This window comes from Limulus polyphemus, unplaced genomic scaffold (assembly GCF_000517525.1).
Source record: "Limulus polyphemus unplaced genomic scaffold, Limulus_polyphemus-2.1.2 Scaffold3873, whole genome shotgun sequence".
Taxonomy (NCBI): Eukaryota; Metazoa; Arthropoda; class Merostomata; order Xiphosura; family Limulidae; genus Limulus; species Limulus polyphemus.
The window spans coordinates 62,998-76,882 of record NW_013669483.1 but is presented as its reverse complement, the minus strand read 5'-3'; the positions used below and the strand labels follow the sequence as shown (position 1 = coordinate 76,882).

The following is a 13,885-nucleotide window of genomic DNA, read 5'->3' as shown; positions in this document are numbered from 1 at the left end:
GTGTACCAGTTTAACGTTGAATATTATTTATGATTTTAACTTTATACACAAGTGCCAAAATATCATAATTAAATATCACACAAGTTTGTGTGTTTGTTTGTTTTGAATTTCGCGCAAAGCTACACGAGGGGCTATCTGCGCTAGCCGTCCCTAATTTAGCAGTGATAGACTAGAGGGGAGGCAGCAAGTTAACACCACCCACTGCCAATTTTTGGGCTACTCTTTTACCAATGAATAGTAGGATTGACCGTCACATAACAACGCCCCCACGGCTGAAAGGGCGAGCATGTTTGGCGGGACGGGGATTCGAACCCGCGATCCTCAGATTGCGAGTCGAGGGCCCTAACCACCAGGCCCTGCTGGGCCGTATCGCACAAGAAAAACTGAACGAAAAGTAATAATATCATACGTCGCTAGAGAAACATAAAACTTGTTATCGTAGGTAGTAGAGAACATTGGATTCTGACTTCTCAGCTAAAAATACAACTGGATATAACTAACTTTGAGAAAACAAATGAAGATTAACTATATCTTTCAAATCTAACTCCAAGTAAAAAATATAAAATAATCACGGAGAAATGAACGATTTGGTTTTGAATTTCGCACAAAGCTACACGAGAGTTATCTGCGCTAGCCGTCCCTAATTTAGCAGTGTAAGACTAGAAGGAAGGCAGCTAGTCATCACCACCCACCGCCAACTCTTGGGCTAGAAATGAACGAAAGGAATGTGTTGTTTTCCTGTCGTTGCCCCTTAAAAACACATAGAATCATCTGGCTTTTGGTTAAAGGAACGTTTTAGATCAGTGTTTTCTCAAACGGTGAGAAATTTTTTTACTTATGAAAATTTTACTTATGCTATTGTTAATGGGTAATTTTATTCTGGAAAGCAAACGCTAATAAAGCTAACTGATTCTCAAATCAAATACTCTTGTGCACTCCAATATTTTACTCGCAAGTCGGATGTGCGATAAGTTACGCGTAACCAAAGGCTTTCTTATGTTTCTGTTAAGGAGAAGAATTGGTTAAATTTTTTAGATAAGTTCAAAAGCCAAACTGTGAAGGAAGAATGGCCCCTCCTGGACAGTACAAGTGACACCTAGAATCATCTGTATTCTTGCAATCTAAATCATCTGGCTTTTGGTTAAAGGAACGTTTTAGATCAGTGTTTTCTCAAACGGTGGGTCGCGACCCCCTCGTACTCGCCTTGTGGGGGTCGCGAGCTGTCTGCTGCGCTGAGTCAACTTTGTTACGAACTATGACGAACTCCGCCAGGAGACATCAATATTTTTTTTTTCATCCTTGTAGAGATAATGTGGTGTCGTGACGACCAAAGCTCGGACGCGGGGGTCGTCCAGCTGAGAAACACTGTTTTAGATGTTTCATTATCGTGAAGATTTTCAAATTTGGGGTTAAACTAGATGTAGAAAAGTAATCTTTTATACTTGTATTTATGGAAAAGCAAGCGAGGACATCTGACTGCTGACCAGACGGAAAGCGCCCACCATCCACGCTATGGGATTGACTGTTCCTCTTATAATACACCCTTAACCTAAAGTACGGGGGTGAATCTGCTCCTTAGCTTTTATATATTTTAGGTAAGCTTCTTCAGTAGACATATATGACCCGCCATCTATGGGCACGCTTTGCACTGATATTGTGAATTAAACAGAACCCCAAATATGTCGTTTTCCAGCTGGCCTAATTAGCCCTAGTAGACGCTAGATGTGGCAGACGTTGCGTTGTAGACATAACATATTCTGTGCTTTCAGTCATAAGTTCTAACAATTATAAACAAGGAGCTCTAACACACACACCATATACATGTACAATATATTAATATATTATTTATATTTTTATATAAATTTATAACTGACAGTTGCCTATTTATAGCGCCACAAAATAGTTAAATTTGAATTAAAAATATAATTGTATTTTTTCACGATAGGGTTTTAGTACTAACAGCATGCTTGAGATACAGAATAAATCACAGCATGAGGAAGATAAAACAATTTTAAAATGTGTTTAATTATCTGACTGGACAATGGAGATACATGTTCCAGAAATGCTAATATAACAGTGACGTGCGATGGGTTTTCAAGAAGGTCATGTAATAATAACTTAATAATGTAATGTACTTCCAGAATAAAACAAAACGCATACAGAGAACAGGTTTACTCGCCCTATTTGTAGATGAGATCCAGTCGACACATAAAGTATATCAACTAAAATGTAAAATAAACAAATCATAAAATCAAACGAAGCAGAGCATGCGATCTTTACGTTTGTGACGTTGAACTTCGGTGCATTCACTAGCTGTCATGCTATTTTAACGCAGCATGACTTGTGCAGTTTTACTAACAGGTGGCGGTGACGTCACTCTAAAAACAGGATACTGCTGGAAGTGCAAGGGTAGGCATGCGGAATTCGCATAGCATGACATGATTAAGACTAGACATCCATAGCTCTTGCATCACGAGACGAGAATACCACTGCATCACAAAGAAACGCACAATAAACAAACGGGAAAATAATAATAACATATGTTAAAGAAACATTTCTTTGTATAATTTTATCGCCACATTTTTAGTTTTCTGATTAGTCATTCAGTACTAGATGTGCTTCCGCAGGGTCCCTGAAAGGGAAAATGCTAGAGGGAGCTAATAGTGTTGCTGCAACACCACCTAAATGAAAATTTGCCGATACCAAACGTTTTTGTAAAGTCATTGTATAGCTGATTCTTGCGAGTACACGCAAGCAAAGCAAAATATATGGCTGAAGCAAGCCTGTTTAGTTGAGGGAGTTTGCGCGCATGCTCGAAAGAAAGCACCAGCCTTTTTCAGTTAAGGGGAGTTAGAGAGTAGCTAATAGGTTACAGGGACATTAAAAACAACATCACTGTTGGTGTAGATAGACTACAGAGACAGACCAATCATATTTTCGGGTTGTAAACTTTTCTTTTTAACAGTCACTTTAATATCAGATAGATCGAGGGTAACAGTTTTTTTTGTGACAAGAGTCTGTTTGGTTAGCCTTTAAGTTAAACATTTATTCTTAGTTAAAACAGTTTCTCTCCAAATCTTCCTCACCTCAATAAACTTTACAAAGGTATAATTAACCTCATTGTTAGTTTAAAAGATAATCAAATCACGCCACTAAGAATAACCAATCACACAGTCAGTACTTAGATACTCATTAAATTGATAGTTGGTAAAGAGCGAGTACTTTGAAGACTTACAGACACATATTAGAAACATCAACCAAGTAACCAAGACTTACTGTGTGTGATTTTTTTTAACTTTCTAAAGAAGAGCTTTTAAACCTGCTTCCCTGATGTGCTATGTTATTTTAACGGAAAGTTATTTTCTGTTATTTTGTGTAAATATAGCTTTTAAACAGAGATGCATCGCTAAATTTGGTTGGTTAAGGAGGGGCCTGTTTCGAGAGCCACTAGGGCTTGTGAATAAACCAGGCAACCTTGGAGAAGTATGTACAAGGTGTTAGAATGGACTAAGATGAGAATATATCTGGACACATTAATTAGGATTACCAACAATGTATTTCAAAAATACGGGACAGTTTCTTAGTATCCCCGCAGCACCTCTCCTCCAGATATTATTATAATTAATAATAACCAGTACTCACCTCTCCTCACCGGGGGTATTTACTGCTACTACTTTCACCACTCTGTAATTCCCGGACAGTTTCGTCTCCTTATCCGGTAGTAACTTCACAAAATACAAAAGCGTTACCCATATTGCAACTGACAGGTTTTAACCCTATCGTGTGTTTTTTCTCTTCCCATTGATTTTTTTATATACACAGTCTCTTCGTTTTATTTCTGTTTAAGTCCAAGAGGACCGTATGGTGTTCCCACTGCTTTACTCTCGAACCTAACGTTTTACTTCACCACTGTAAAAGTGTGTACTGCAGCTAATGTTAGCCGCTAATAATATTAGTTCCACAGCTTCCGCTAGGTAAATTGGTTCAGTAAATCACGAGACCAATTCTGTATTACAACATTGTATAAGTTTACAAACTCTGTATCATCGGAAAGTAAGGTAATAACAAAACTGCCTTTGCACAATGATAATATTTTTAATGTGTTCAAATAAAGGATAAAAGAAGTCCCTTACATCAGTACGGAACAAAGTTTTCTATTTAAATTACGGACGTTCCTTGTAATACGGGACCACTGGTAACCCTAACAATGGTGGATAGAATAAATTATTCTCCACAAACAGAACACTCCCCGTTGCTAGGATGAAAATGGCTTTAACTGATTTAGTTCTTTATTTACATGCTAATTTATTGATCTACTGTACAGCTTCTTTGTACACAATAGTTTTTGTCTTGCTGTCAGGAGCAAAGAAGATATTATTTTCATTTATAAAAGCCCTCTTGATCATACGTTACCAAAAACATCCAGCCTTTTCAATCTGAAACCAATTGGTCGTCCTGTTTGCCAAAAATTGCTATATTAGTTACTTTGACCTCAACTTGCGGCCACAGATAGTCAGTGAATTGAGAAGGGCTATCAAATGCTCCAGGACAATACTGATCATGGCAGCTGCCACCACCACTATTCCAGCAGGAATTCAAAACCAGTAGCAGTGATGATCACGGGCATAAGAACACATACTTTATCAACATATCATCCAAAGAGTCCAGAATTAAGGTTGGACAGGTACGGGCTGCTTTTTAATCTCCTGAAATAGTTTCAGGTGGACAGACATCTACCCACTCTACAAACCAGAAGATGATTGGCTGCGAAAGTGATGAGAGCCACCAACGCAATTGGAGTAGGACGTTCATCATTTGTGGGAGGATCTAGTGAGGACTCGCAAGAGCTAGAGAGATCACCAACCAGATCATCGTGGCAAACCACAAATCTATGGCTGCATTGGAGGACTCGCTGTTGGAGTTCCTTTGGATAAATAGCTTCCGTTTCTCTAACTAACTGTATATATTTCAGAGCCATAAATCCCGGGTCCTCCAGTGGGACAGTGGTAGGTCTTTATATTTACAATACTAAAATCAGGGGTTCGATTCACCCGATGTGGCTTTTCTATAAAAAAAACAAACACAAACATACATAACTCCTGGAGTCTCGGTACAAATTCTAGAAAGTGAAAACACTGTCCACTAATCATGGTTTCGGGTTGTTAAGTCACACAAGGACCACCCTCTTTAAACAGTGAAATTTCTCACTGCGAGCTGATCACTGGCTTCAAGCCTGCTTTGAGAGCTCAACTTTATTGGTGACCATCAGGAAATTCTGAAATTATCGTATATATATATATATATATATATACTAACATGCAGGAAACTAATAGAATTATTTACACACAGATTTCTTTGTATTCTTAAGGTAAAACAGTTTTTATTTTTATATGTATTCACATTCCTAACGTTTTAACTTAGTATCTTTCAAAGAAAGCCTTCTTTACGGATAAGTTCTTGCTTCGTGAACTTATTTAGACAATAAGCTGAAAGATATTTTATTGCATATCTACAATATTCTTTTAGTTTCCAAGTTATATTGCATTAATGTGTTAAGGGAGGTAATTTTTTTTATCATTTCCTTTTAACGTGAAATTTATCCTAGAATTAAATACTGGATGTTTGTATGTGTAAGAAAGAAACTCACAGAGGTGTTTTATTCTAACATCAAGAAACAACTTTACTGAGAAGAAGAAGAGAAAGACATCGAGATTTTCCTTGATTTATTGGTCTACACGATAGAGTTCAGATTTAAATAAAGTGTTTTCAAGTAAAAGTCATCAAATTTTAAGGTAAAAGTCTGATCATTCTAACTTTTATTCCATGTAGAAAAAAACGTCCTTTTTTTGAAATCGAGTTGAAGCAACTGATGTTTGTTTGTTGTTAATCACAAAGTTGCGTAACAGGCAGTCTGAGCAAACCCCACTGTTTGGATCGAACACCGAATGTTAACGCCCCCCCCCCCAGTGGCACAGCGGTATGTCTGCGGACTTACACTGCTGGAAACCGGGTTTCGATACCTGTGGTGGGAAGAGCACAGATAGCCCTTTGTGTAGCTTTGTGCTTGATAATAATAAACAACAACAACAACAACTCAACGATTTTAACTGCTTGATATCAAGTAATAATTTCAGGTTTGTGTCGACCGTTCTTTATCTTTTAAGGACTTTCACATGTAGCTTTCTGAATCAAATTTGATGACATTTAGAGAACCCGGATGAACCGCATACACACACACACACACATTGAGTTACAAAAGAAAGACAAATTAGTGTTAACTTCCTTTTAAACCGAGTGTAACTTCGCAATATGCACATGTTTTAATGTATCCAGAAATTGATTTTTTAAATAATTCCCGAAAGTTTTTAAGTAGCAGGATGTGATATATCTCAAAACATGTTTCAAAAAATATGAGTTAACGGATAATATGTAAAAAACAACAACACACAAAAAAAAACAAAAAAAAAACGTTTTAAACACAACGTCAAAGTTAGAAAGGATGAGAGAAACAAACCAGCGCCTATTCTGGTGAACAACTGGTGTGTTCATTTTCACAAAATATGAAAACAGGCTTCTCAAGTCACGTGGTATCTATATAGGTTTATATTACACGAGGGGGAGAAGAAGCGGTTGAGAGAATTTATATGAGACGCAAAGTACAGAGGAAATGTGATACGAGCTGCACCGGTTTGAGACAGGCGTCATGGTTTGAAATCTTGACCCTGACGACACTAGCTTTTCGGTTACGCTGACCAGATGAGGTGGCGCTTCCTCGCGCTCATATAAACAAATCATTAGCCTAAAATAAAGAATATATCATGAAAAGTCAGTTATTAATTAAAAGCTGACCCTTAAGAGCTCGTTCATCAACTAGGCCCTGAAACTTTTATATTGAAATAATTTTAAAGTCACTTGAGATTATGGCATTCCAGATCTTTTATTCTGCCAATCCTGCCGCATGGGGGAGAGCCAATCGCTGTCCAAGCAGACGAACTTGTGATATGTTTATGCTAGTAGAGAAAGCGCACGTTACCGCGTGCTATCTCTTTCTCAGTGATGACCTGGTGATACTTTTGTCCAAGCGCGTTACGATTGGAACAAAGAAGAAGAAAAAAAGATTTTGTTATGACAGCATCCATTTGAAACTTGTGGCGAAGAATTTCTGTTCGCAAGTAATTTGAAAGAACGCAATTACTGCCTGGAAAGATGGTGGCCAAAGACATTAGAAGACCGGTGCTTCTGGTACTGTTTGTTAGTTTTGCTTATATTTCTAACCGAAACTTAGGAAACGCTCGCTTCACTGAACGAAAGGGGTAAGTGTAGATATAAGTTTTAAGACAATTTATAAAAAAACTCGGTACTTTCCTTTCAAGTAGATGACGTCATCAGGATAATTTTTTCCACAATACGTTCAAAACGGCTATATATATATACTTCTCTACGACTTCATGTTAAATCAAAGTTACAATTTGGGGGTCGCCATCTCATTATAATTACAGTTAAGTTTGGTTGATGAATACATAGGTATGATTTTCATTTCCCACTTCAATGCAGGGGGGAGGGAACTTTAGTTGGTCTCCTCTCATACATAACTTAAGCCTGTGAGAACTGGCTTAAGAGTAACAACATGGCGGTGGGTAAGCTCTGGAATCAAAGATTAGAGGAATTCATGTTATAAATTAATAAGAAAGACGCTTCATTGAAAACTATTAAAGCAGTGTCCTTTAGTCCTCCTGGTGGTCATACTAGAAAGCGTATTTTTCAAAACAAGATAACCACTAATCTAAATACAAATTGGGCTGAAAAGGTGAACTTTGTGGTTACTTCTTATTTTAAAATTTGCAACGGGCGTAGTAGCATAAACTGGTGGTTAGGGTACTTGACTCGCAATACGCGGATCGCGGGTTTGAATCCCATCACCGAACATGCTCGTCTTTTCAGCGGTGGGGACGTTATAATGTGACGGTGAACCCCACTTTTCTTTGGTAAAGAGTAGGACAAGAGTGGGTGGGGCTGCCTTCCTTCTAGCCTAAATTAGGGACAGCCAGCGCAGGTAGTTCTCGAGTAGCTTAGCGCGAAATTCAAAAGCAAAGAAAATTTAGAGAAATATGTCGTCTGTGGGTTAAGTCTAAGTGATGTCGGTTAAGTAAAATAGCTGTAGTTCCTACGAACTTATTTCAATTCAAAAAACTATTTGCAAAATTTTCGATCGAGAATTTCGTGCACTTAATCTCTTAAACATAAACATAGAAAAAGCGCATTTTACAGACAAGAGGGGATATTATACAAATATTTTCTCGGAAATGTATAGCCCCCCCCCCCCCCCAGTGGCACAGCGACACGTCCGCAGACTTAGAACACTAGAATTCGGGTTTCGATACCCGTGGTGGGCAGAGCACAGATAGCCCATTGTGTAGCTTTGTGCTGAATTACAAACAAACAAAGAAATGTATAGCCACCCCCCCCCCCAGTGGCACAGCGACACGTCCGCAGACTTAGAACACTAGAATTCGGGTTTCGATACAGAGCACAGATAGCCCATTGTGTAGCTTTGTGCTTGATTACAAACAAACAAAGAAATGTATAATGTTGAAGTTGACGTAGATTATCACATCTTCCGCTCACATTTGAAAGACATTGATATTTTTATTGAAGTCTAGGATTGCGGCAAAACCCTCGTTGGAAGCGTGGGTCGATGATTAGGGGTTCTTTAAGAATACACGAGGTGTTAAACTCGTTATTGTACTTTAAAAGTTAAGGTTTGAATGCCGAAAGCCGACGAAATATTGGAAACTCAGTAGGCCTAAAAACTGCACGTGTTTTTTTTTGTTTTTTTTTCACAATCCTGTTAATTTGTCCATTTCGGTTCGAAAGCAGGGGTGAGTAAAAATGGTGTTTCAGAAACGCTTATTTTTTATCTATTTTTTTTTACAAACCCGCGATTTTGAGCGGCAATGGACGAAGGAACAGGACTGTAAAAAATATGCATTAAATTGTTTTTTTTTATCATTATTGTATTATAGTAATTACCCTTAAGCCATTTCTTTTGGACCAATGACACTGTTAAATTGTATTCCTCGTCTTAAAGGCTTAACTGCGATTTCTGGTAGCACAAGCGGATCAAAGTATTTTTTCTTTCCTCCTGGACAGGATGCTATTCCATTTGTTGCGTATCTACTTTTTTGTTAATTTCCCGTAGAAGTTCTTTCCGAGAAACTTTAGCGATACAAGTCCTTTCTTAATTAAAACTAGTTTATTCTTTCTCGATACAACTTTCCAATACACATAATTTCCACAGTCACTTTAAACTTGACTACTTTTATGAACACACGCTATAAATCACAGTGATTCACACACTTTACTTACGGCTTGACTCGATTATCTCTTATCTTCAATCTCTCTCTGTCTATATCATTCTGCTTTATTTGCCGGGCTTATATACTAAAAAAAGAGGGCGCCTGGAACAGACTAGAGTTGCCAGGACAATTCAAGATCCTTCGAGAATCTCATGACGTGTTACCAGCGCCACGTGACTTCCGCTGTCCTAATACATTGTAAATTACCCCCCCCCCCAGGTGTTAGTTGGGTAACCCGAAGCAAATTTTAGGGGAAGGACACAACGACTAGGCATGGGTTGTTGTTTGTTATTAAACACAAAGCTACACAAAGGGCTATCTGTGCTCTGCCCACCACGGGTATCGAAACCCGGTTTCTAGCAGACATACCACTGTGCCACTTGGGGGCCTAGGCATGGGTAAACTTCGAACTTGCAATCTTTCGAATACAAGACAAAGCACTGGGTCACACCATTCTATTAGATTGTGTTATTGTTACTGGTTCGAAATGCTCCGAAAATTTCAAATCAAATAATTTTTATAGTTTTGTAGCAATGATTTTTTTTAGATAAGTGAATGGAGAGAAAGAAATTCCTACATTTTTATATTTTTACCTATTTTCTTCACTGCGTTAAAAACTTTACACCTTTATCCCCAGGAGTTAAAGAGAGATTATTAAACCACATTTTACAAACCCTGATCAGAATCTCTTTCGTGATATGCGATCTAACGTGTTATTAGAACTGTTTCCATGTGTATGTAACTCTAGGACTTCCTTATTAACAGATATGAAGTACAAATATTTTTAAATTAATGAAACGAATGAACAACGATTGATAAGTCGTCAACCCGAAACTGAACAAATAAATGCACATGTGTAAAAGTAACAATAATGCTAAAGCTTAGATGAGAGAGAGAAAGAATAAGGAACAACGATGGTAAAATAAGAATGAGATTTCATAGTTTTTTTTTCGTTTACTTTCCAAAATTTCGCATTTCAGTAACCCCCCCCCCCAAAAAAAAGAGAGAGAAAAATTAATTGACCACATAAACGTTAAATTTTCTTAAAATATCAACAACAATTTAGATTACTTCAGTGTAATAAATGACCATCACTCTAGAATCCAATATGGCCAGGTGGTTAGGACGCTCGACTCGCAATTTGAGGGTCGCGGGTTCGAATCCCCGTCACACCCAAAGTGCTCGCCCTTTCAGCCGTGGGTGCGTTATAATGTGACGGTCAATCCCACTATTCGTTGGTAAAAGAGTAGCCCAAGAGTTGGCGGTGGGTGGTGATGACTAGCTGCCTTCCCTCTAGTCTTACGCTTCTAAATTAGGGACGGCTAGCGCAGATAGCCCTCGTGTAGCTTTGCGCGAAATTCAAGACAAACAAACCAACTAGAATCCAAGGAGGCGGAGTCTCACTCTCTCTCTCCTCCCCCCTTCACAAATCTTGATGTGGGCCTCGACTTTAAAGTTCAAATTTGAGTTGATTTTTACCAAATTATATAGTCAGGCATAACACTGATTGTACCGAATATTTTGAAATTGAGTCTAACCCCCACCCCAGTAAATGTTTATTACATTTTAAATTAAATGTTGTTGGGGTAGGAGGACGGATTAAAACTCCTCTTCAACAGCTACAGTATATTTATAGCTGTGATATAACCAAGATTATTAAATCAAAAGTTCTGGTAATCTATTTACATTTTATCTCATTTCCCTTTCTATTTATCACCCCCCCCCAAAAAAAAACAGTGCACGAGGAGGTTACACCTCATGAACCTCTTCAGTGAACACCTGATTTTGTTCCCGTATTTCAGCTTTAGTAGCAAAATAACAAAACTTAATGAAATAGTTACAGTTACTGCGCGAGACATATAGGTCACTGTTTGACTTGTTTTTTTTTTTTTTTAAGTTTATTAATTAATTCTGGGCCAATGGGGTTTTGACCTAACATGTTTATCTAATCGGCGTGAGAAATTTACACGTCATGTTTTTAAAGGGACAGCGTCGACTGTTAATAACGTAAAGATCACGCTCAAACGCGCTCTCTCAATATCGGAAATTAAATTACTCGTTGTGTGGTAATTAATATGATATTAAAATCAAATTAAACATTATCCATGATTACAGATATATATACTTTACAGGTTTAAATTTCACCAAAGGTAAAACTGAAAGGAGATTCTGTGACGTAAAGCCTAATGTTTTCTTTGATTGGCTGGATCCTCTACGTTTATTATGGATTTTAGACACTGTTAAAGAGCTGACATCATTTTTCGGGAACATTTTATATTTTTATCAATTTGTACCAAGGGTTCCTCAAGTTTCTCAGTTCTCACGACACTCCCTCCCCCACCTGCATGCATACTCAGGCAATTTTCTGGGCTCCCATACAGTACCATATTCAATTGGGGGATAGAGGGGGTTGCTATTATATTTCAGTGAAGGTTATTAGTGTCCTTATAAATAAAAATATGTTTATGTGTCATTAGGGTTAGGGCGCTTGACTCGCAATCTGAGGGTGGCAGGTTCGAACATGCTCGCCCTTTCAGCCGTGGGGGCGTTATAATGTGACGGTCAATCTCACTATTCGTTGGTAAAAGAGTAACCCAAGAGTTGGCGATGGGTGGTGATGACTAGTTTTTCACTGCTAAACTAACTAACTTTCTTCTGCGACCCGAAGTTTGGGAATCGCTGATCGTTATTCTGAGTGAGAGTGTCACGTGCGAGGGGATGATGTGTGACTTTTCAATAGATGTGCAACTGCTTTATTTTAAAATCTGGTAGTAGTCGCCCGATTAGTGGGTTTAAGCCAACCTTTTTGTAGATTCTGTGTTGTAACTGAGTGCAGCCAGCTAGCGTGGGAGGTAGGGTCCCTTGATATGTTGTTGGTCCCTTAACAAGATTTATTTTAAATTTGGGCTAAAGAACATGAGTCCTCCTGGATTATTAAACGTTGCCATCATGGGCACCCATAGAAATATTTTCGGGGGGGTGGGGGTGCAAAACATGTATGTAGGGGATCAACTTTTTACAGTGTAATTCAACAGACTAAAAGAATACGTGTTATACGTGTTTAAACGCAAATGCAAATTTACAGTTTTAATAAAGATTACAAAGAATAATTAGTTTAATTACTGTGTTAAGTTTACCTCACAATGTCCCCTCTTGCCCCTTCCTGCGGGCGTTAATGGCTGCCATAGTTCTTCCTTATAACATATTGTGTTTTGTCTTTGGATGACGGTTCTGTCAAGTCACATAATTTCTTTAAATCATCGTTTTTTTTTAATTCCGCGCAAAGCTACTCGAGTGACATCTGCGTTAGCCGTCCTTAATTTTACCAGTGATACTAGACTAGAGGGAAGGCAGCTAGTCATCACCACCCACCGCCAACTCTTGGACTACTCTTTTACCAACAAATAGTAGGATTGACCATGACATTATAACACCCCACGGCTCAAAAGGCGGGCGTGTTGGGTGACGGAGATTCGAACCCTCGACCCATTGATTATCTGTAAGTTAGCCTCTTGATTAACAATAATTTAGTACTTCATTAAAAAATATGCTTCTTAAAAATTAAAGAAAAGGGAAAAGCCAGTTATCATACAAGAAACCATAAATAATATTATAAAATTTTAATTCAAAACGTCTTAAATATACAAAAAAAAATGTATGAAATAAACGCATGGTTTTTCTTGTTTATTCTAAATTGTCACAAAATGTTTATTCCTTTCTTTATTTCAGGTCAATAGACGTGTAAATTTAATATAAATAAACCCTGTATGTACGTTGTTGTTGTTTTACTCGGCTTAATGATTTATGCTAACGCTTAAATCTGAAACATCTGGACATGCATATCGTATCATATTACGGGTACTTTTGTTTCTGTATACTCTAGGCCATCTAGACCAATAGGGATAAATCATGCATTTACTTAAATACATAAACAGTTGACAACTTCAGACTTTAAGATATATTGACCTAATTTTTCTTTCTTACAGTAACAAGTCTCTTTGCGGAAGAAATTTCAATGATGGAGCACGTACTTGTCGTCAACTAAGCACCCACATTCTAGCCTTATTTGTAACACTTGATGTAAAACTTTTCGTCTGTCGGGATCTTCCGAATAAACTTACCCTCCGAGTTTTTTTACGTAGGCCTTAATCTACCCGTACATAAGCCTAACTTTGCATCAAGCTCTCGCCAATTGTCTCGCTCTGAGCATAATTTAACATTGTTAGGTACGAAGGTGGAATTAACGACCGTTTTTTTATTCATAAATTACAGCGTCCCACGAGTCTTGAGTGTTCTCCTTTTGCCGACACGACAAACTGAAAACAAGAAACAAACCTACAAGTCTACTTTAGAATGCGTGCAATTAGAAAATAACTATGATAACAGCTTGAAATGACGACAACCATTATGTTGGAAACATGCAAGAAAACTGAAGTTTTTATTTTAATCACAAAAATAACGTACGCTCGAGTTATGTTTGTAAGTTTTGGATAACTGAAACTACATTTTGTTTTGACGTTTTAAAATAT

The 13,885-nt window shown here is 37.8% G+C and overlaps 1 protein-coding gene across 2 annotated transcripts in view; it reads left to right on the top strand.

The window, feature by feature from the left end:
• The first annotated feature begins 7,014 nt into the window (after nt 1–7,014).
• The window catches only part of LOC106470201 (EMI domain-containing protein 1-like), an 18,587-nt gene continuing 11,716 nt past the window's right edge, over nt 7,015–13,885 (top strand). For both annotated transcript variants that reach the window (XM_022398808.1, XM_022398807.1), the window contains exon 1: nt 7,015–7,313. In XM_022398808.1, coding sequence (XP_022254516.1) covers nt 7,207–7,313 — 107 coding nt within the window. In that variant the 5' untranslated portion in view covers nt 7,015–7,206. The remainder of the gene's footprint in view (nt 7,314–13,885) is intronic.